Raw genomic sequence first — 24,186 nt, 5'->3', positions numbered from 1 at the left:
GCTTTTTGGTCATATGCTTTTGCCCTATTACCTCAAGGTAAGGGGCCACTACCCACTTGTGTGTGTGTACACGAAGATGCACATGATGTGATCCATTTGAGCACCATTATTGCAACGATTGCATGTTAGGACGTTGCTGCCACTTTCTTTTGAATGAATAGGACTTTTTTGGTGGAGCACTGTGAATGTTATTTTGGAATACCTTTGTTGCATTTGTTTGGATGCATTTTTGCACATTTTCACATTATGTAATACATGGTTGCTCGACCTGTTTGAGATCCATGTTGTACTAATTTGGATACACTGCTGCACTCTGTCACTTTATGAGCTGTCTATCTTTGCACACAGTGTTAATCACATGTTTTACTTTTTATTTATGCACTTTATTAAGAGGTTTTATTTTTATTGTCAGTGAGTTAAGTGTTATGGTGATATGTTTTAAATATGTGGTTTCTATGAACACGTTCTCACGTTTATGCTGCAATTTTTATTAGTTTACCTTTTTCTTGGCTATTGCCATTTACCACCTGTACTGATTTTACTTTGGTGATGTAAGATTTGATTATAATTTATTTATATGCCCTAGGTTTTTAGTCTATTCACTTAGGATTAGTGCAGCACCACCCATCTATATTTGATCTAGGTAAAGAGTCTCTGACGGAGACTCTTTACCACGTGATCAGCCGTGTCCAATCACGGCTGATCACGATGTAAATAGGAAGAGCCGGTGATCGGCTTTTCCTCACTACGCGAGTAGAGGGGAGCTGATAGGCTGCTCTCCTGACAGGGGGGGTCTGTGCTGATTATCAGCACAGCCCCCCCTCGGATCCCGCCCAGGACCACCAGGATGGCCACCACACTGGATCACTAGGTATGCCCCCTAGACCCTCAGGGAAATACCAATATGTGCCCAGGCAGCTGCCAATGTGTGCCCAGGCAGCTGCCAATCAGTGCCCATTCCAATGCCTCCCACTGCCAGTGCCACCAGGGATGCCTATCAGTGCTGCGTATCAGTGCCCATCAGTGCCACGTATCAGTGTCCATCAGTGCCGCCTTTCAGTGCCCATCAGTGTCACCTATCAGTGCCCATCAGTGCCACCCAGCGCCACCCATGAGTGCCCATCAGTGCCGCCTATCAATGCCCATCAGTGCCGCCTACCAGTGCCCATCAGTGCCACCTCATCGGTGCCGCCGTATCAGTGCCGCCTTATCAGTGCCCATCAGTGAAAGAGAAAACTTACTTATTTACAATTTTTTTTAACAGAAACAAAAGCAAAACTTTTATTTTTTTCAAAATTTTCGGTCTTTTTTTATTTGTTTAGCAACAAATAAAAACCGCAGAGGTGATCAAATACCACCAAAAGCAAACTCTATTTGTGGGAACAAAATTATAAAAATTTAGTTTGGGTACAGTGTAGCATGACCGCACAATTGTCATTCAAACTGCGACAGCACTGAAAGTTGAAAATTGGTCTGGGCAGGAAGGTGTATAAGTGCCCTGTATTGAAGTGGTTAATAAATCTGCAAAAATTTCAACAATTCTGTGTTTTTCTGTCAATATGGGGTGCTGTGTGTACATTAACGAGGAAAAAAATTAACTTAAATTCTTTTTTCATTTTAGCAAATGGCTGCAATATAACAAAGAGTGTAAAATGTAAGGGGGTCTGAATACTTTCCGTCCCCACTGTATATATATATTTTACACATACACACACATATACATACATACACACACACATTCAATACTTATCTGAATTTGGTTTTCACAAGTAGATACTAACTACATTAGAATGACTGAACACTTACAGCAATGGCCCACCAGTGGCGTAGACGAAACACAGCATAACCCATGAGGAGGACAGAAAACCGGAACACTGCTAGAAGCTGGAGAAAGAGCACAAAACATTTAAGAAACTATATCAGATTACAATACATCATTAATAGACAACCCACAGAATTATCCTAAATGTCCACGTGACAAAGTACACAATGGGAATTTAGGACTTTTTCAATGCATTTTAACAGGGAAACATTAAAGTAGAACTATAGGCAAAACTTTTTTTTCCATTTTGGATATAGCAAGGGAGGGTTATAACCTGTCAGATTTTTCACCATCTGTGTCCCATTGCGGAGATTTCTCTTCACTTCCTGTCTTATACCCAAACAAGAAGTGAGAGGAAATTCCTGTAAATTAAGGGATTTCTTTGGGGACCCCCAGGTCACCAGAACTAGTGTTCCCATTGGAAGATTCCCCATCTATTACTTTTTTGGGGACAACCCAAAATGTGGGAATTTCTTTTACTTTCACTTTCAACGGTAATGGCAATCCGGACAAATAGAGAGGGTGAATCTCCTTAATGGGGGCACAGACAGCAATAAAAAAAGTGGACAAACATTCTAATCCCTCTCCACTCCATCTAACACTTAAAATAGGATTTTTATAACAGCTTACCTGTAAAATCCTTTTCTTGGAGTACATCACGGGACACAGAGCCATAGTATTAACTATATGGGACATCCCATAGCAATGCTATTTGAGGGGAAGGAGACACAACCCGCAGGGTGCCCACAGTCTTGAGGACCTACACTGTTGCCTGCAGCACGCTGTGCCCAAAGGCGATATCCTCATGCCTTTTTACATCCACCTGATAAAACCTGGTGAATGTATGTACTGAATACCAAGTTGTGGCCTTACAGATCTGAGCACTAACTGCTCTGGTATAGTGAGCCTTGACTTGAAAAGGCGGAAACTTGCCTTTTAAACCATAAGCCTGAACTAACTTGCCGAATCCACTTAGAAATAGTGGATTTCGACGCTGCTTGTCCTTTCCTAGGACCTTCTGGCAGCACAAATAAGACATCAGTCTTCCGGATCTGAGCAGTTGTCTCTAAACAGACCTTGACCGCTCTCACCACATCAAGACAATGTAGTGACTTCTCTTTTATAGAACATGGTTTTGGAAAAAAACGATGGTAGGACAATATCTTGGTTCAGGTGAAACCCTGAGACCACTTTAGGCAGAAAACTTGGACCGGGATGCAACACGACCCTGTCCTCGTGAATAATGAAATATGGCTCTTTACAAGAAAGAGCAGCCAAATTCCGAAACCCTCCTTGCTAAGGATGTAGCAACCAAGAATACTAACTTCCTTGTCAGAAGGACTAAGGGAGTATGCTGTATTGGTTCAAAAGGCTGTTTTTTCAACACTGACAAAACTAAGTTCAAGTCCCAAGGGTTCAAAGGTGATCTAACTGGCGGATTAAGCTGCATCACCCCTTGCATAAAAACCCAGACCAAAGAATGCAAAGCAAGCGGTCTTTGAAATAAGACCGATAAGGCAGGAGACTTGGCCCTTAATAGTACTTAAGGCCAGCTTCATCTCTACCCCCAATTGTAGAAAGGTAAGAATTCTGACTATGCTATACTTCCGAGTGTGCCAACCCTTGGATTCACACCAGGAAATATAAGCCCTCGAGACTCTATAATATATGATTTTGGAAGCTGGCTTCCTTGCATTAATCAAGGTAGAGATAACTGACCCCGATAGCCTACGTTTCTTCAGAATGTGGGTGTCAATAGCCAAGCCGTTAAATTTAGTTTGTAAGGTAGGATGGAATATCGGCCCCTGTGAGAATAAGTCTGGACGTAGTGGAAGGGACCATGGATCCCCCGCCACCATCTTTACGATTTCTGCATACCAGGACCTTCTGGGCCATTCTGGGGCTACAAGAATTACCGTCTTTCTTTCCAGTTTTGATCCTGCAAAGAAGTCGTGGCAGCAACTGAATAGGGGGGAATGCATAAATCAGTGAGAACTGATCCCACGGGGTCACCAACGCATCTGTTCCGCATGCGAGTGGATCCCTTGTCCTGGACACAAAGTTGACCAACTTCATGTTGAACCTGGACGCCAGAAGATCTACGCCCGGAGTCCCCCATTTTTGGCAAACAGCCAGAAAAACGTCTGGGTGAAGGGACCATTCTCCCGGGAGCAACTGCTGGCGGCTCAAGTAGTCCGCCTGCCAATTCTCTACTCCCGAAATGAAAACTGCCGATAGCCACAAAACATTCCTTTCTGCCCAAGTTAGAATATGGTTCACCTTCCTCTGTGCTGCGAGACTCGGTGCCCCCTTGGTGATTGATCTAAGCCACATCTGTGGCATTGTCAGATTGGATCCTGATAGGACAACCCCGAAACCTGAATATCCAGGCTCTCAGAGCCAGACGTGCTGCCCGAATCTCTAGGATGTTGATGGGCAAAGTTCTCTCTGTTCTTGACCACTGTCCCTGGACAGTCGTCTTTTCTAGTACTGCTCCCCAATCTGAAAGGCTGGCATCTGTCGTTACCACTTTCCAGATAACTGGTCTGAAGGATTTCCCGTTCAGCAGATTCCGGGTTACCAACCACCAACTGAAGCTCTGGGACACCCTTGGGGACAGCCGCATTGGCAAATCTAGAGCTTAAACCGTTTTGTTCCAAGCAGACAGGATATTGTTTTTTTCAACTGTCTCGAATGGAACCGGGCATAGGGAACCACTTCGAATGAAGCCACCATCTTTCCTAACAAACTCATGCAAAGGCGCATGGGCGACCTGACCATCTGCACCAGCTCTCTTATGGCGGTGATCTTTGCCTGAGGCAAGAACGCCTTTTTCTGGGATGTGTCTATGATCAGACTCAAGTATGCCAGCCTTTTTAGCGGTTTTAAGGAAGACTTCTCTAGGTTGAGAATATAACCTAGATATTCCAGGTATTTGGTTGTAATGCGCACGCTTTGCTCCAAACTGGCCACGGACTAATCTATTAGCAATAGATCATCCAAGTACGCCAAGACTGTTATGCCCTGTTCCCTTAGCCTGGCTAGAGGTGGAGCCAGAACCTTTGTAAATACCCGGGGTGCTGTTGCCAGCCCGAAGGGCAAGGCTACAAACTTAAAATGATGCTGTTCTACCTCGAGCCGCAGAAACCTTTTGTGAGCGGGGAATATAGGAACATGCAGATATGCATCCCTGAGGTCGATAGATGCCAGAAGTTCTCCTCGTTGTAGGATAGAAACCACCGACCTGATCGACTCCATGAGAAAAGAGCGGACCTTCAGGAATTGATTTAGATTTTTCAGATCTAGAATGGGTCTGACATCTCCATTCAGTTTTGGTACCGTGAAGAGGTTTGAATAGAACCCCAAACCTTGCTCTTCGGTGGGGATCTGCATGATCACCCCGAGCCAGTAATTGGTCTTATGCCCGAAACAGAGATCGTCTTTTCCCTGGATCTTTGGGAACGTTTGACCTCAGAAAACGAGGCAGTGGAAACTCCCGAAACTCCAGTTTGTACCCTACAGCTAACATGGAGATTACCCATCTGTTTCCTCCTGCCAGACTTCTGAGAACTGCAGAAGTCTTCCCCCCACCCTGGCGAGTGTGGGCACCCCATCATAATGAGGCTTTAGAATTCTGTTTTGCAGGCTTCCGCCCCCAGGACTTCTTTTGTGCCTTGGCCTGACCCTTTCCTCTAGACCAGTGGTTCTCAACTCCTGTCCCCAGGACCCACTAACAGGCCAGGTTTACAAGGAAACTGAAATACATCACAGGTGATATAATTTGCTGCTCAGTGATTGCAGCATTCTAGTCTGCATCTCCCCAAGGTAATACTTAAAATCTGGCCTGTTGGTGGGTCCTGAGGACTGGAGTTGAAAACCACTGCTCTAGACTCTGACGGTGGAGGCCGTTGCAACTGCCTAGAGGCAGATGCCCCTGGCGCTGGAGAAAGAGCCCGCTTAAATGAAGGGCGTTTATTCCTTCTTTTGACTGGCAAAAGAGTACTTTTCCCACTTGAACTCTTTTGGATGTATTTGTCCAAACCATCCCCAAATAGCCGATCCCCATGAAAAGGAAAACCAGTCAGGAGCCTTTTACATGGTGCTTCGGCTGACCAATTTTTCAACCACAGGATCCTATGCATGTGTACTAGCACAAGCACAAGGCGAGACGCATGGTGAATAGAATCTTTAATGGTATCTATAGCAAAACATAAGGCAGTTTGGCCAAATCCCAGGCTTGTTGTACAGGAACCTCCTTAAAGAGGAGTTCCACCCAGGGCGTCCAGTAAAAAAAAAAAAAAAAAAAAAAAAATTAAAAGTCAGCAGCTACAAATACTGCAGCTGCTGACTTTTAATTGGACACTATGGGCGCCGGGCTGTAGCTTAACAGCCTGGCACCCACTGCGCATGCGCGAGCGGCCGCTCAGTCACCTGGGACCTGTAATGGGTCCCAGATGATTGACAGGAGGGAGGGTGCAGAGCTGAGCCCTTCCTGTGCCGAGGGGGAAGTGATGTCACCAGCCCAGGCACTGGAAGAGGGACCACGAGGGACCACCTAGCAACAGGCATTTAGAGGTAAGTAAAAAAAATATATATATCCAAATGTTTTTTTGTATTTTTTTTTTTAATTTTTCATGTAGTTTTTTTTTTTTGGGTGGAACCCCACTTTAAGGGCCTGTCTAAACTGGTCCTTTAGGGATTGACAGATGCCTATTGCAGCTACTGCAGGCTGAGTAACTGCACCTGCCAAAGAAAAAGAGGATTTTAACAGGAATTACAACCTTTTATCTGTTGGATCCTTAAGCATTTGAGCATTGTCTACTGGACTAGTTAGACTCTTATTCACACTGGATATAGCAGCGTCAACTGCTGGTACGTTCCAACTTTTGGTGAATTTCTCCTCCATTGGATAGAGCACTGCAAATCTCTTTGGAGGGAGAAAATGCTTAGCCGGATGATCCCATTCAGCATAAATAAGCTGTTCTAGTAATGCATGGACGTGAAACGCATGCGAAGCCTGCAGAGGTTTTAAGGAACCCAAAAGAAGAAATGGAACTTTCAGCTGACTCAGTTAAGGGCAGCTTGAAAGCAGAACGAACCATTTACAAGAGATTGCACCAGCAATTTCTCATTTTGCGAGGTTGAAAAGGGTTCATCCACCGTTGTTTCCTCCAAAGAGGAGTCAATAGATTGCCTTTCCTCCTGATCCCCTGAGGGTAAAACCTCATCCTCTACCCACCGTTCCCTTGATAAAGGGTCTGAGTTGGGGGAGGGGGATCTACCAGGCTTCCTATCCTTTTGGATGGAGGATGCGATTAAAGCCGCTAGTCCTAACAGGGCGGAGGAAAACTCATCTTCAGTCACGTATACAGGGGCTGAGATGTTAGAAGCAGCTGCAACACCCACAGGTTCCAATGACTCACCCTGGCTAGCCACTTCTGGTATTTCAGGAGAAGATGACAGTGTGGAGACATGACTAAAGTCCACAGCGACTGGGGGTGATGTTTTAAGAACCTTTTTTGAGGTGTTTGCACTGACCTTCTTGGAAGGCATAGTCTTAAGCACAAAAGCAGAGGCACTACGTAAATGCACTGCTTGTTGAACTATATCTAGCAATAGAATGCCGCTAATAAAAGTTCAGCCTGGTGCTGAATAAAATGTGTTTTCCTCAATTTGGGAATGCCTGCATGCAGCGTCCTATGTGCCCTCACCGCTCCTGTGTGATTAACAGCCGTACTCTCCAGCTGCTAGCTGAGGAGAGTCTGCTTTTTGGGCCCGGCTTTCCCCGCGCTTGCGCTGTGTGTCTTCGTGGATGCTACGTCCCGCACACGGCGCCGCACCTAGGCCATGCACCTTCCCTTCGTCACTCACCCTCCCTCCTGTTTGAAATTCAATGAGCTCCCGCGCGTGCGGGCGGCATTTGGGACTGCCAATGGCAGACCCAGCAGGAGGGAAGGGAGGAGAAGCCGGCCTTATGGTCTTTACATGACCTGTGTGGGGGAGTATAGAGAAAGGGGGAGCCCCTGCACAACCCACGGGGGGGTAGTTGTAGGGGGAGTAGAGACTACTGTTGTACCTCCCAGCCCCTTATTTCCCCCCAGGGGGGAGAAGTGCATTATTTGGCAACCTTTTTCCTGAATGAGGAATCCCCCCTGAGAAATGCCGCTGGCCGAGCCCACACACATGCTATCAGCTGTGACACTGAGCTGAACTGAGAGACAGCTTACTAAGGTATGTGCATTTACTCCCTCTAGTGGAGACTTTAAGGCATGACAACATTTTAACCAAGGAAGAAAAACCATAGGTGGACTTTTTTTTTTTACAGTACCTAGGCTTCTTCGCTTACTATATCCTCGCAGCAGGATACTGCTGATGACAGACAGATCCAAACTTCATCCATCGTGGCGGGCTACGTTTAGCAAACCTTCAAAGGACCGGGTCCCTTTTTATCGGGGTTCCACTCCCTTAGACCTGTATAGCACCCTGCCAGGAAAAACTTTAGGTAATGTGAGCATGACCAAAGCACTGGGTCCCAGGGTCCAGCCCTCCAAGGAGAGGCGTTACAGGCAAAACCTCGCTCTTCTATATGAGGCCCGGGTACCATCCACCTTGGCCTCAGTGGCACTTTGGATGGATCCAGTCAGTGGAGGCTGTTTAAATCCAATAGGGATCCCTTCAGCAGAGCTCTTCAGAGCACATCTACACACGTGACCAACACCTTAGACACTGGCAAAAAAAACTGAGGCACTCCTGGTAGGAGGAGGGGTTATATAGGGAGTGAACTTCCTGTCTTGGGTGTGCCAGTGTCCATCACCTGAAGGTGCCTATATACCCATATAGTTAATACTATGCCTCTGTATCCCGTGATGTACGATAAAGAAAAAAGTTTTGCCTTATTTTTGCCATACTTTATTCTTCCTATGAACAGTGCCTACAGGTAAGGTGATACTAGTTAACAAAAGCTGCAAAGAAAGTTTTGCCTTTTCAATCATTTACTCCACAAAAGATGTCAATAGATGAAATTGTAAACTGTAAACAAAGTAAATACACCCTTTTCATCAGAAGCTGGTATTACTTTAGCAGAAATGACCTTTCACAGATGTTTTGCATTACTGCCCACCAGTCCCTGACATGGACTTCAGATAAAAGGTTTGAGAGTTTAACTGCATGAAATACCAGTTTCAACTCCCCCACAACATTTCAATGAGATTCAAATCAGGGCTTGGACTGGTAACTGCCAAAAGTGAATTTCTCCCCGATTCTCCAATGCCAGGTCGATTTAGTGAGTATAAAATCCAAACTAGCAACCCATCACCCCATATATTACTCCCCAGTGTCTAACAGTCCATCATACCCCTATTAGCGCCAGTTCTATATAACTGAATCTTCTTCCCACAAACCTTCAAACATTCAGAAGAAAATGACCAGCCTCCAGCCTGCACTCTGGCTAGCTGGAAACATGCAATTTACTGCATGTTGTGCAAGCCAGCACGGAGGGAGGAGGAAACTACCAAAAGCAAAGTAAATGACCACTGACATGGCGTGGTTTCCAACCAGGCACAGAGTATGATCACTGCTAGAGCCGTGACTGACTAAAGCTTGTGTCTATAACTAAAGCCAGGGGCTGTCTACAACCAGTCAGAGAGTGACCCCTCTGCACAACAGTCAAGAAGTGTCCACCACATTAGCACTACTACAGGACAGGGAGAGCTGCCACAAAAATCACTGGTATACCCAAGATATGGATATTGGACATGGATGCCAAGGACAATGCATTATTGATAACCACAATGTTTGGTCAACATTATTATTTTATTGCAGACAGCCACACCTGTCAGTTTCACAAGGGATACACTCAGACAGATTTATACGTGCTATCACTTATGTTCCCACTGCAAGACCTGTATGTGTGCTTCCCTTTTCCTTTCTCCTCAGAAAAGGGATAGAGCAAATGTTTATGAAGAAGACTGAATGTAATTTTGCCTACTGGTAATCAGATATTGCCTGCTTTTCTATGTCTAAACCTTCATATTTAGAAAAACACAGGTTCCTTAAACTATAATCAGCCGTACTTTATAAAACAGCATTGTGAGTTTTGTGTTATTACTTTTGGAACGAGAGCCCAGATTTAGGAGAAATTTTGTTAAGCCCTGATTGCTACCAGCATATTACCAAGGCAGAACCATAAGAACCAGTTGTAACCAAAAGCAAGCTTTCAGCAAGTTAAAGTAGACAATACAGACTATCCAAGAGGACACATACTGAGTTTTAAATAGAGGGTGCAGTTATATTTAAAGTGTATCTAAACCCCAAAACAGAAAAATTAATATACTGCAGTGTACTGATCCTTAAGGTGGTAGCTACATTAGCGTTTATCTTTATTTATACCTAGGGATCCTGCCAGTAACACTTTCTCCTATAGGGTGGCCCCTTTTAATGGAGGAGCAAAGAAGCCACCCATGGAAGCAGCATTGTCAGTCTGGGAAGGGGGAATAAACGTTTTCTATAAAATAAATAAAAGCTGACCATTGTAAGCACCCCTGTCAATGTAAAATGTTTTTTCTCAACTCTCTACCACTTTAGCTTGGTTTGTCAAAGGAATCTTAAAGTGGTTGTTAAGCCACTCTAACATTTATGCACCATCAGCGCTGTCTCCTATTGCAGTACTCCCCTCTGTGTGTGATTTATAAAAAAAAAAAAATGCAGTAAATAGCTAATTTCAGAGCCGAGATCCGCGATCGCATGACCAGCCAGCTTTCTCCTTTCCTTATTTGACAGATGCAGTGGGAGGAGCTGAGATTCCCCCGCTGACGTCAGTTGGGAGGGGAGGAGGAGAGAGCCGGCCAGTCATGTGATCACGGATCGTCACTCTTAAATGAGTGATTTACAGCATTTTTTCAAAAAAAAAAAAATCAAACAGAGCGGGGGACACTAGAATAGGAGACAGTGCTGATGGTGCAGTTATGCAAACAGCAGGAGGGGGGGGGGTGTCACCGTCACAAGCTGACAGGCAGGGAGGGGAGGGGGGAGGAAGATACAGGAGCTCAGAGGAGAGCAGAGAGGACGATGGAGGCACGTAAACTGACCATGATGTCAGGGCTCAGCAGCCATTATCCACCATGGCCAGTTTACAGGGGGGAGGGCAGAAACTGTCAGGATCAGCCAGGTGATATAGGGGGCCAAATGACAGCATAAGCACTGTGCTGTATAACATGCTTTAAAAGGAACAGGATCCATTTTTTTTTTTTTTGGGTTAACAAACATTTTAAGTAACAGGACTTACTTGCTTGAACACCAGCTGAAAATCAATGAAAAAAAATGCAGCAACAACATTTGATTGGTGTCGGATCTTAGCACATGGTTTAGAACCAAGTCAGCTGCGCTCATTCCCGCTCCAATGAGCACTGGAGCGGCAGTGCATACAGCAATGAAAAACACTTCCTAGCTCTGAGAAGACTGAGAACTGAGCAATCAGCGATGCTCCAGCATAGAGGTGGATATGGATGCTTGCTTTTTTTCCCCCCTTTTTTAACCCAATCTTCTCTTTAAAGCGGAGGTCCGTCCAAAAAAAAAAAAAGAAGAATTAAAAGCCAACTGCTACACATACTGCAGCTGCAGGCTTTTAATAATAGGACACTTACCTGTACTGGAGTCCAGCAATGTTGGCACCGCAGCTGATGTTTCCATCAGCGGTCGGGTGCTGCTGCTGCCATTGCGGGTAAGGGAACCCGGCAGTGTAGCCTCACGGCTTCACGCCGGGAACCCTACTGCGAATGCGCGAGACCCCCGCTCCTCCCTCCTACTGGCACGGCGACAGGGGGAGGAGGAGGGAGCCCCGCGGTGACGGAATGGTCCACGGAGTGGACTCCCGGAAGTGGGAACAGGATACCTGTCAAAGACAGGTATCCTGTCCCCCCACCCCCCCCGAAAGCTGCCAATTGTGGCACTGGAGGGGGAGGGGAGACAAAAGAGCGGAAGTTCCCCTTTTGGGTGGAACTCCACTTTAAGTTCAATAAAGTAAAATAAAAAAGCTAGCCTTCACCAACAATGCTTTTACACAGGGAATTAAATCATTAACAAATATCAGATTACTATAATTAAAAGGATTTTTTTTCTTATTTCAACAAACCTGTATACATTTTACTGCTGCTTCCTAACTTGTAAAGGGTTCAGTTAGAAAACCTTTTGAAGCAGAGGTTACCCAGTTAAAAAAAAAATTTAGTTACATGGCTTCATATGAAAGGCTGCACACAAAGTTCCTATTTTTTTTTTTTTTTTTAAAGAGATATCCTGGCAGTAATGGCAAAATGTGTTACACGTTGACAATGCTATGCCACTGCCTCACAATTAGCAGAAGTGTTGTCAGCGTGCCAAGTAATCCTCTCTGGTTGGCTGTTCAGGCTTCCAAAAACTCATTTTTATCCACTGCAATAAATGGCTGCCTCTGTAACAAAGGCATCCCATCAGTGCAGTGGATAGGATTAGACAATATTTGCTTATCTCATAGTTCATACAAGAGACAAGTGTATTCTTACACGAATCTTGCTGTGTTTTCTGTATTTATTCCAGATCTGTACAGTAATCTAATATGTAAAACTTTGCATCTGTGCAGGATCTCCCTGTAATAAAGACTGGTCACTGTTGCTCTCTCACCTTGTGCAAGGTGACTGGCCTTGTATTCACACCGATCCTGTAGTTTTCTACAGTTAGCCTGTAGTGGGAGAATCTGCTTGGTCTCGCTCACAGCTCTGACCTCTGCACAGGCTATGTGCAACACAGTGATAATATCACTGCTAGTTTTACAGGGTAATAACTAGGTTTGCAAAGGAATTTGGTGCATGCAAATAGATTTTTTTTTATTTGTGGCCATTGAAGAATATACATGAATAGAAGAGACATTTTTAACCTGAAGGTTTTCCCTCAAAATGTGTTCGCTGATCTTTTTTTTTTTTTTTTTTTCCATAAAAGGTTTTTATTGTGAACAAATTATGTTACACAGTTTTTACAACCAATAGGTGGGTAGATGATCTTGTATTTCAGAAAATCCTAGGAGTGTGGGGCTGTTATTTACAAGAGTGTAACACAGAAAACAGAAATAAAATCAAACTGGTCCTGCCTGTTAGAGGCATAGCATCGCCATAAACTGCAGCCAATTTTTTTTGTTGTTGGCTACTGGCTGAAAAACATTAAAACTTACAAATATGTCAAAGAATGAGGTTCTGAACTTGTAGTAGATAATTTCATTTTCCAGGTTCTTCTCAATCCCATTATTAGTCTGTGGAAAACAAATAACTGTCAACACACAATGATCACTGTAACATGCAAAAATATTATGTAGTAAACACAATCACATGTTATTTTTAGGCTAGGTTCACACTTGTGCAGCTCTCTTGGCCGCGGTTTGCGCAGGCACGGCAGCCTATAATGAGCTACTGTGCATCTTTAAAACATAGGGAAAAGGTCCCTGCAGCTTTTCTGAAAAAGCGACCCGCATGGAATCTGCAAGTGCAGTTCAGTTTCCAGTGAAGGAAAAGAATGCTGCGGTTTCCAGTTCATGGGGGGATGCCATAAGGATTAATGGCACTTCCACACATCTCCTAAACTGCAGCACGTTTTTGCCTGCAGGTGCGGTCCCACAGCGTCAATGAGCCGCACAAGTGTGAACCTAGCTTTAATAACGGTAACCACAATGAAAAACATGATTTAAAGAGAAGCAAACATTGTACACATTCTCCGGCATCAGGGAGAGGCAGAACACCCATAGCTGCATTTATACAGTTAATGGGCAGCAGTGTCCTTGGGCACCAAACTGTGGGGCCAATACACGCCCTAAATAATAGCACTGAGCAGGCGTCAGGTACTTTTATGGTGACGCCAGAACTGTGCTTGGTGGGCTGTATGCCCAGCCCAGAAATATTCAAGAGCTGAGAGTTTCCGGGTTGAGACTCAGCACAGATTCGGGAGCGTATGTTCCCCAATGTTCTCCCACTCACAACCCTGACAGCATCAGTTGTGGTCTCAAAGTTTCACACGGAGCAGGAGAACCCAGGAACTGCTGAGGTGGGTTAGGAGCGCATTTACCAAGTCACATAAAAGTAATCGGGTGGCTCTACAGCCACCCAAAACACTTTTACAGCATAGCCCTGACCCTGATGAGGAAAACAGAAACAAGCTAAAGGCTGCTACTGCAGCAGTGAGCTGGTTTTACCCTGATTAGGCTATAGACATTCTACACAGGTCAAAAGTGCTAAAGAAGTTAAACTGATTCTAAATACAAAAACAAGAATGTTATATATTGCAGCTTAGATATATTGGCTGCATTCGTTTTCTCTTAAAATACTTGTTTCCTTTACTTTCACCTGGTCATCTGTCCAACTTTTTTTTACCCAAGCTGTCCAGAAAAAAAAAAAAGTGTTCATTATAAAGAAGATACAAACCATTTAACACTTATGCCGCGTACACACAAGCGGACTTCTCATCGGACTGAACTCCGAAGGACTTTTCCGACAAAACGGACTTGCCTACACACGATCCCACCCAAGTCTGATCGTTTCGAACGTGATGACGTATGACCGGACTAGAAAAGAAAGTTCAATAGCCAATAGTTGCCCTTGCGTTGTTTTCGGTCCGTTGGACTAGCATACAGACAAACGTTTTTTTGATAGGAATGATTCCGTCGGACCTTTTCTGCCGAAAAGTCCGGCCGTGCGTACGCGACATTAGGCTACTTTTACACTGGGGGGGAGGGGGGGTGGTAGCAGTAAAGCTCCACTAATTTTAGCGGCGCTTTACCGCTGTTAAAAAAAAAAAAAAATGTTGACCAAAGCTACGCTCTAGTTCATTAGTCAAGTTAATCTAACTCTACTGGTTCAAACAGTACCCAGTGCCCAGGTTAACAATTCTGCTATCTAAGGGTGTCTACATTGCTTCTCCAGATACAGTGGAGGACTAAGCATAGCCACTCCAAGGGCTCATTTCCACAGGCATACCAATACGTATGGCTAAGGGTAGTTTTTGCCCCCACGAGATACACAGGTATTCCGTGCATCCACATGCAGGCAGTCCCACTCATGTCTACTGGGACACAGGAGCTGGTCCCAATCTTACAGTCGTGTTGTGACAAATACTTGATTTTCTGGAAAAATTTCTGGGGTGCCAACAATTTTGGCCATGACTGTAAGTAAGCTCAGAACCATTATGTTTATGGATATGTATCCTACTGATACGTATGAGTGGTGCATTTTAATAATAGGTTTACTTTAAAAATGCTCCTGACTTCTAGACTGAACAGCTACAGAATACAGCAATAATCTGTCCAACCCCATGTATAACATGAGAAATGAGCCCTATTCCTACACCAGTAGGAAGGGAGCCTCCAATCTAAGCGTTCCATATAGTTTATTATTTTTCTGACAGATGAGTTATCACCATCTGCTCCTGGCCCTAGAGAGATTGATATTTTGCATGTTTGAATAGCAAAAACATAGGAGTTTGATAGTCAAATGCAGACTATGAATCCATTATTGCTTGATAAGCAAGTTACTACTGATTTCACATCCAGCCTCAGGGGACTAGGTAGTTTATAGTTAATACAAGCTTATTCTTGTATACAGACAAGAGGTAATATAAACAATGCATTGCCCACTCCCACACAATTATAACTCTATAGGACAGTTTACAAAACTGACACATTGTTATTTGTACTCACATTGAGCTCAATGATCCACAAAAGAGAGATGAAGAGAAGATCAAATGTGACAAAAAGGCAGAATGTCCGACGAACATCAGAAATGGTCCTGCGCTGTTCTGGGTGTAGAAAAAACTGAGGAGATAGGCTTTGGCTTAGTGATGAATTGATGGAGGCAATAGCTGGAAGACTTCGTTCCAGATCAGACTGAAGATCACCTGGTAGTTTACTCATCATGGAAAGTGGAGGGAAAATTCAAGATAAGAAAAAAGGGGTCACCAATCCATCTGTCAGGAAGAAAGAGGGGTATACACATGTTCAAACCGTTAACACGGTCACAGACTTACCCCTCTCTCATATGTTACCAGCAACACTTGCTCCTGACTGCAATATGTGTTGCATAATATAATTGGCTAGAAGTAGTCACAATAAACTGTTCTTATTCTGCAATGCTGAAAATGTTTAGCTGCCTATCTAAGCAGAGTCTTCAGTTTTTTTTAAGTACCAGAACATACCCCAGCATTAAGGCCCCTTTCATACTGGGGCATCGGCGGTAAAGTGTTGCTATTTTTGGCGTCGCTTTACCGTTGTTTTTGCGGGGGTTTTTGGCCGCTGGCACTTTTAACCCCCGCTAGCGGGCGAAAAAGGGTTAAAAACACCGCTGCTGCTGCGATTTGCCGGCGGTTTGGCAGCGGTGCCTATTCATTTCAATGGGCAGGAGCAGTGTATACACCGTTCCAAAAATGTTTTTTTAATGTCCTGCCAGCGCATCACCTGCAGGGGAGCCGTTTTCAGGAGCTTTACAGGCACTATTTTTAGCCAAAAAGCTCCTAAAAAAACGCCTCAGTGTGAAAGGGGTCTTATAGCAGGGATATGCAATTAGTGGACCTTCAGCTGTTGCAGAACTACAAATCCCAAGAGGCATAGCAAGACTCCGTCAGCCACAATCATGACACCCAGAGGCAGAGGCATGATGGGACTTGTAGTTTTGGTAGGAGGTCCGCTAATTGCATATCCCTAATTTATAGCTTCCTAGAAAATCAAACAAAATGTCGTCCACATTATTAGAGCTGCACGATTAATCGTTAAGAAGCGCTATTGCAATTTTTTCCCCATTGCGATCTTGTCAAAGTATTTCCCGATTCTTTCTATGCAGAGAATTCTCTGCTCTGCTAAAGAAAGGAGAAAAAAAACAGGCATTCTGCCAAGAATCACAATATTCTTTAGCAGTGGAACTTAAGTATAAACATTGTAACTATTTGTCCTTTAGATCAAAGGAATACACTTTGGTGTGTAAATGACAGAAGTTTAACCACTTAAACACTAAACCTTTTTATGACATTTGTTGGTTTCAAGTTGAAATCATTTTTTTTTTGGTAAAAAATTACTTAGAACCCCCAAACATTATATATTTTAGTAGAAACCCTATAGAATAAAATGGTGGTTGTTGCAATATTTTATGTCACATTGTATTTGTGCAGCAATCATTCAAATGTAATTTTTTGGGAAAAAAAATACACTTTAATGAATTAAAAAAAAACCTAACCAGTAAAGTTAGCCCAATTTTTTTTTTTTTCTTCTGTATAATGTGAAAGATTTTACACAGCGAGAATCGTGATCTTTTTATTCTAAGCAAAAAAATTGTGGTTCTCATTTTGGCCAAAATCGTGCAGCTCTACACATTATAGAACAAGTCCAGTTTAATATGATTAGCCACTACTAGATATACCATGACCTGGATAAATGTAAACCTTCACAGATATATTCATGCTATATGAACATAAATGTATTCTCCTGCCCTTCCTCTCTGCTATTTCACCTTTACACCTTTGCGTTGTGATAATACACGAATATGCATTGTCATTCATTCTGAATGGCACACCAATGCAGATATATATATAGTAAAAAAAGCACCTAAGCTAGAGAAAACTACAGAGGACAAATTTTAACATGTTCATTAAGAGCCCATTTAAATAGAACCTGAACTTTTCAGAGTACTACTTTATTAATATTTCTATCTGTCCATGTCTGGCTATTCTTCCCTTAATAAGCTCAGGTCCACTTTAAAATGAATTAATGCTCTGCACCTTAATGTACATGAAAGAGAAAATAGTCTAACATTTCTTTACACAACCAAAGCACTCTTTATACAATTGGTCTGTGTAATATTTTCTCATTACATGTGCCGTACCCGCTTACCCCTCATATTCTGCATTACACCTGTCATATCCCTTTCATTCCCATACCTTACATTACACCTGTCATATCCTTTTCCTTCCATCATACCTTACATTACACCTGTCATATCCCTTTCCCTCCCATCATACCTTACATTACACCTGTCACATCCCTTTCCTTCCATCATACCTTACATTACACCTGTCATATCCCTTTCCATCCATCATACCTTACATTACACCTGTCATATCCCTTTCCTTCCATCATACCTTACATTACACCTGTCATATCCCTTTCCTTCCATCATACCTTACATTACACCTGTCATATCCCTTTCCTTCCATCATACCTTACATTACACCTGTCATATCCCTTTCCTTCCATCATACCTTACATTACACCTGTCATATCCCTTTCCTTCCATCATACCTTACATTACACCTGTCATATCCCTTTCCATCCATCATACCTTACATTACACCTGTCATATCCCTTTCCATTCATCATACCTTACATTACACCTGTCATATCCCTTTCCTTCCATCATACCTTACATTACACCTGTCATATCCCTTTCCTTCCATCATACCTTACATTACACCTGTCATATCCCTTTCCTTCCATCATACCTTACATTACACCTGTCATATCCCTTTCCTTCCATCATACCTTACATTACACCTGTCATATCCCTTTCCCTCCCATCATACCTTACATTACACCTGTCATATCCCTTTCCTTCCATCATACCTTACATTACACCTGTCATATCCCTTTCCCTCCATCATAGCTTACATTACACCTGTCATATCCCTTTCCTTCCCATCATACCTTACATTACACCTGTCATATCCCTTTCCTTCCCATCATACCTTACATTACACCTGTCATATCCCTTTCCTTCCCATCATACCTTACATTACACCTGTCATATCCCTTTCCTTCCCATCATACCTTACATTACACCTGACATATCCCTTTCCTTCCCATCATACCTTACATTACACCTGTCATATCCCTTTCCTTCCATCATACCTTACATTACACCTGTCATATCCCTTTCCCTCCCATCATACCTTACATTACACCTGTCATATCCCTTTCCCTCCCATCATACCTTACATTACACCTGTCATAACCTCTCTCTCCTCTTTACAACACAACACAACCTGCCATCGTCCTTTCCTCCTTCGTGCCCCCCCTTACACTTTACCCGAGTCCCAATTCCTATAATGAAAGCGGAATCATTTCTAGTGAATGGGTCCTTTGACCCCGTACAGCACACGGCAGGCACAGTCCAGTGTGAGGGGCTCAGCTCTCTCCAGGCTCGTAAAATACAAGGATTGCTCTTCACGTATCACACAGAGATAAGAGAACAAAAGGAGTGTGTGCCAGCGAAGTACCGAGAGGAGCGGAGCCCTAACTACACACACAAAGAACTGTACTCCAACTTACACTATCACTGCCTCCGCCGTTCTCACCACACCAACCCGGATGTAGGGGAGGCGGAAGCAGCTGCCGGGTCACATGACGTGTAGGCGTGTCCTCGGGGCTGGACCCAGACGTCATTGATTGTATGAGTTTCTCCCCTCCTCTCTGAGTGTGCATGGTTACGACTAGTTCCGGTGTCTTGTCGAATACAGTCCCCTATCCAGAAGTGTCCGCCCTGTACTGCGCAGGCGCAGTACGGAGGACAAACGAGACGCCGAAAGTCTCCGAAGTTCAACAGCTGATCATCAGCTGTACACGGCGCCTGCGCATTTATTCTTACCCTATGTCCAGGATCATTCCCTACTATCCAAGTGGACATAGAGTTAGAATAAATAGTTGCCGAGCGCAGCGAGGCCGTGCCCGAAGCGTGGCGAGCGAAGCGAGCCCGCGAGGGGCCCTCTTACACAGCCATCGCTAACAGGTGCCCGAGCGCCGTGTACAGCTGATGGTCAGCTGATCAACTTCGGACATTTTCGGCATCTCCTGCTGCTCCGTACTGCGCAGGCGCTGCGCCTGCGCAGTACGGGGCGGACACTATCTGATAGGAGGACACTATATGTCAGAACACCGGTCCTAGTCTATTCTGAGGATGGGCTCTAGCTTGCTCAATGTGAACTTGCTAGATCCCATCCCACAGAATAACCCTTTTGCCTCCTAGTGGTCAGGTCATGTATAAGGATGGGATAGTGCACTGAAGGAGCTAGTTCCTATCCAGCTAAATTACCTTTTTTCATTATTACCATACAGGTCAGCAGATGGCCCTTGTCCTTGCTTGCTCAGTGTGAGCTGGCTAGTTCCCATCCCTCAGATGGCCTTTTTTTGCCCCCTAATGCTCAGGTCCTTTATAGGGATGGGAACTAGACAGTTCACAATGAAACAGCTAGATCCCATCTTGCCAATCGTCAGTATTTTTACTGGCAGCCAGTAAAAAACAGGCAATTTTCTCCAGCCAGTAAATGGCAGTAAAAGGAAAAAGTTGCCAGTAAAAAATATTGCTGTGATCTTTGGCTTGGTCCAGAGCCAGCTGAGACCATCCGAGTCCCTGCTACACTGTGTTCAGGAAGCTCTGGTGGAGATGTTGCCCGAGCGTGTCGTGTGATGTGATGGTGCAGGGAAGCCAAGCAGAGCAGCCAGAGCCTTGTGTGTGGGTTTGCAGGACAGAAACAGGGCAGGTCGGAAGCAGGACTGTCAGTGCTGTTTAGACTGGAGTGGACTGAAGGGACCAAGAGTCAACTTCATGTATCTGTGTGCCTTCCTATTCTAATTTCTTGCCCTCCTGAGTCCTATCCCTGAGCTACTTACTTACTATATAGAAAATAAAATAAGTAATGATTTTTGCAATAATATCTACCTTAAATCACATTGCTAATTGCATATTGTACTTGTTTGTAGCCTAAATACTAAAATTTGCACTTAAAACTGTAATTTTGTAACTTTTGTAAATGCCAGTAAAAACTTGGCTGTGCCAGGAAATTTTGGGTGTCGTGTCAGTAAATTTCAATCTAGTAGGTTGACAACACTGCATCCTGCTAAAGGACCTTTCTGCATTAAAGCGGAGTTCCAGGCAAAAATCGAACTCTGTTGGAAACAAAAGCATACTCCACCGCCCTCGTTTTTGGATATTTTTCTTTTTTACATACCTTTTTGGTATGTTTTCTTTGGGACTTCTGTCCCTGAATCGAGGTAGGTAGGTACGTCACTTTCATGTGTTTTTTGGTGCCCCCCCCCCCCTTCTGGGACCTGTGTGTGTCCCAGAATACGACGGGCCCATTCAGAAAGAATCGAATGACTGGCGCATGCACAGTAGGAAACAGGCTATGAAGCCGCAAGGCTTCACTTCCTGTTTCCCTTAGACCCCTTTCACACTGGGGCACTTTACAGGTGCTACAGCACTAAAAATAGCGCCTGCAAAGCACCCTGAAAGAGCTGCTGCTCCTGCGCTGGCAGGACGCTACACTAGTCCTGCTAGCAGCAGCTTTGGAGCAGTGAAGGAGCGGTGTATATAACGCTCCTGCCCATTGAAATCAATGGGGCAGCGCGGCTATACCGCTGGCATAGCACTGCTGCAGCAGCGCTTTGCAGTGGTTTTAACCCTTTCTTGGCCGCTAGCGGGGCTTTAAAGTGCCCCACTAGCAGCTGAATAGCACCTCAAAATTGACGGTTAAGCATCGCTAAAAAAAGCGGCGCTTTAACGACGATGCACCCACTGCCCTAGTGTGAAAGGGGCATTAGTAAGGATGTCGGCGCCTGATCCTGGAGCCGATGGATGTGTCAGCTTTGGGTGCTGACATCGCGGGCTCCCTGGAAAGGTAAGTGTCCTTATCTGCTTGCCGTCCAGCCGCTGTCATTATACTGCGGCAGGTCGACACATTCTCGCAAGCCATCGTAGCTGTACGTTGGCCCTTTAAGGGGGGATAGCAGGCGCGCACATGCTGCACTGCGGGGGAACCCGTAGTGAGGTGGTTAAGGATCAAAACGTTGATCTGGGCATGTAAATTGCAAAAAATAAATGTTGAAAGTCTTCAAAAAAGTCGTCCTCCTGAAATACAAAATACACACATAGTAAACGCGGTTAGTTTCAGGTCAAGAAATTACACTTCATCAGAATCACATCTATATCCTTCCTGCACAATAATTGCCTTGGTAACATAATTATATTTTTACCTTTCTGAGGAATGGAGTAAAAGACACACACACAGTGTGTGAGACAGACAGCATAAGTGAGAGACATTGCGAGTAATAGTGTAAATGAGACACACAGTGAGTAAAAGAGAGTGACAAGTGTAAATGAGACATACTGTGTGTAAGGGGGAGAGAGAGGCACACACACTGTGTGTAAGGGGGGGGGAGAGAGAGAGACACACACACACGGTGTGTAAGGGGGGAGAGAGACACACACAGTGTGTAAGGGGGGAGGGACACACACACACAGTGTGTAAGGGGGGAGAGAGACACACACGGTGTGTAAGGGGGAGACACACACACACACAATGTGTAAGGGGGGAGAGATAAACACACGGTGTGTAAGGGGGGAGACACACACACACACAGTGTGTAAGGGGAGAGAGACACACACAGTGTGTAAGGGGGAGAGACACACACACAGTGTGTAAGGGGGGAGAGAGACACACGGTGTGTAAGGAGGGAGAGAGACACACAGTGTGTAAGGGGGGAGAGAGAGACACACACAGAGTGTGTAAGGGGTAGAGAGAGACACACACACAGTGTGTAAGGGGGAGAGAGACACACATGGTGTGTAAGGGGGGAGAGACACACACACACACAGTGTGTAAGGGGGGAGAGAGACACACATGGTGTGTAAGGGGGAGAGACACACACACAATGTGTAAGGGGGAGAGAGACACACACAGTGTGTAAGGGGAGAGAGACACACACAGTGTGTAAGGGGGAGAGACACACACACACAGTGTGTAAGGGAGGAGAGAGACACACGGTGTGTAAGGAGGGAGAGAGACACAGTGTGTAAGGGGGGAGAGAGACACACACACACAGTGTGTAAGGGGGAGAGAGAGACACACACAGTGTCTAAGGGGGAGAGAGACACACATGGTGTGTAAGGGGGAGAGACACACACACGGTATATAAGGGGGGAGACACACACACAGTGTGTAAGGGGGGAGAGAGACACACATGGTGTGTAAGGTGGGAGAGACACACACATTGTGTAAGGTGGGAGAGAGACACACACGGTGTGTAAGGAGGGAGAGACACACAGTGTATAAGGTGGGAGAGAGACACACACGGTGTGTAAGGGGGGAGAGACACAGACACACACACAGTGTGTAAGGGGGGAGAGAGAGACTCACACTCAGTGTGTAAGGGGGGGGAGAGAGAGGAGGGAGAGAAAGAGAGCGAGAGGGGGGGAGGGGGAGAGAGAGAGGGGGTAGAGAGGAGGGAGAGAGAGGGGTGGAAGAGAGGGGAGGGGGGAGAGAGAGAGGGGGGAAGGGGGAGAGAGGGGGGAGGGGAGTGAGGGGGGACAGAGAGAGAGAGGAGGGAGATAGAGAGGGGTAGAGAAAGGGGGGAGAGAGGGAAGGTAGAGAGAGGGGGGAGAGAGAGACCTCCTCTCCATGTACTACTCCTCCCATCTCCTCTCTCCGTGTACTACTCCTCCCACATCCTCTCCTTGTACTACTACTCCACCTCCTCTCTCTGTGTACTACTCCTCCCATCTCCTCTCTCCGTGTACTACTCCTCCCACATCCTCTCCTTGTACTACTACTCCCACCTCCTCTCTCTGTGTACTACTCCTCCCATCTCCTCTCTCCATGTACTACTACTCCCACCTCCTCTCTGTGTACTTCTGCTCCCACCTCCTCTCTCTGTGTACTACTACTCCCACCTCCTCTCTCTGTGTACTACTACAATAATTCTCCCGCTCTACAAGACTCTGGTCCGGCCGCACCTAGAGTATGCTGTTCAATTCTGGGCACCAGTCCTCAGGAAGGATGTACTGGAAATGGAGCGAGTACAAAGAAGGGCAACAAAGCTAATAAAGGGTCTGGAGGATCTTAGTTATGAGGAAAGGTTGCGAGCACTGAACTTATTCTTTCTGGAGAAGAGACGCTTGAGAGGAGATATGATTTCAATTTACAAATACCGTACTGATGACCCCACAATAGGGGTAAAACTTTTTAGCGTAAGGGAGTTTAACAAGGCTCGTGGCCACTCATTAAAATTAGAGGAGAAAAGCTTTAACCTTAAAATACGTAGAGGGTTCTTTACTGTAATGCCGCGTACACACAATCGGACTTTTCGAGCGGACTTGTCCGACGGACGCCGACGGACCAAATCCGGCGGACAATCCGATCGTGTGTGGGCTTCACGGACCTTCAGCGGACTTTACCAGTCGCAAATCTGATGGACTTTAGATTTGGAACATGCTTCAAATCTTTACGTCGTAACTCCGCCAGACCCAGAAATCTGCTCGTCTGTATGCTAATCCGACAAACAAAAACCCACGCTAGGGCAGCTATTGGCTACTGGCTAT

The 24,186-nt window shown here is 45.0% G+C and overlaps 1 protein-coding gene across 4 annotated transcripts in view; it reads right to left on the bottom strand.

Annotated features, from left to right (window-relative positions):
- The window catches only part of STARD3 (StAR related lipid transfer domain containing 3), a 152,646-nt gene extending 133,336 nt beyond the window's left edge, over nt 1–19,310 (bottom strand). For 3 of the 4 annotated variants that reach the window (XR_012236931.1, XM_073608355.1, XM_073608356.1), the window contains exons 1-4: nt 19,143–19,275; nt 15,531–15,796; nt 13,020–13,097; nt 1,807–1,884 (exon numbers count right to left, since the gene is read on the bottom strand). Coding sequence is in view for 3 of the 4 variants with exons in the window: in XM_073608355.1 (XP_073464456.1) it covers nt 1,807–1,884; nt 13,020–13,097; nt 15,531–15,746 (372 nt within the window). In the remaining variant the exon portion in view is untranslated. Of the gene's footprint in view, nt 1–1,806; nt 1,885–13,019; nt 13,098–15,530; nt 15,797–19,142 lie in introns of all 4 variants that reach the window. The other variant, XM_073608357.1, reaches the window with a different exon arrangement.
- Between the last annotated feature and the right edge of the window lie 4,876 nt (nt 19,311–24,186).

Source organism: Aquarana catesbeiana, linkage group LG12 (assembly GCF_042186555.1).
Source record: "Aquarana catesbeiana isolate 2022-GZ linkage group LG12, ASM4218655v1, whole genome shotgun sequence".
NCBI classification, from domain to species: Eukaryota; Metazoa; Chordata; class Amphibia; order Anura; family Ranidae; genus Aquarana; species Aquarana catesbeiana.
Note: the sequence above shows the minus strand (reverse complement) of the source record. Positions and strands in the feature narration are given on the sequence as shown.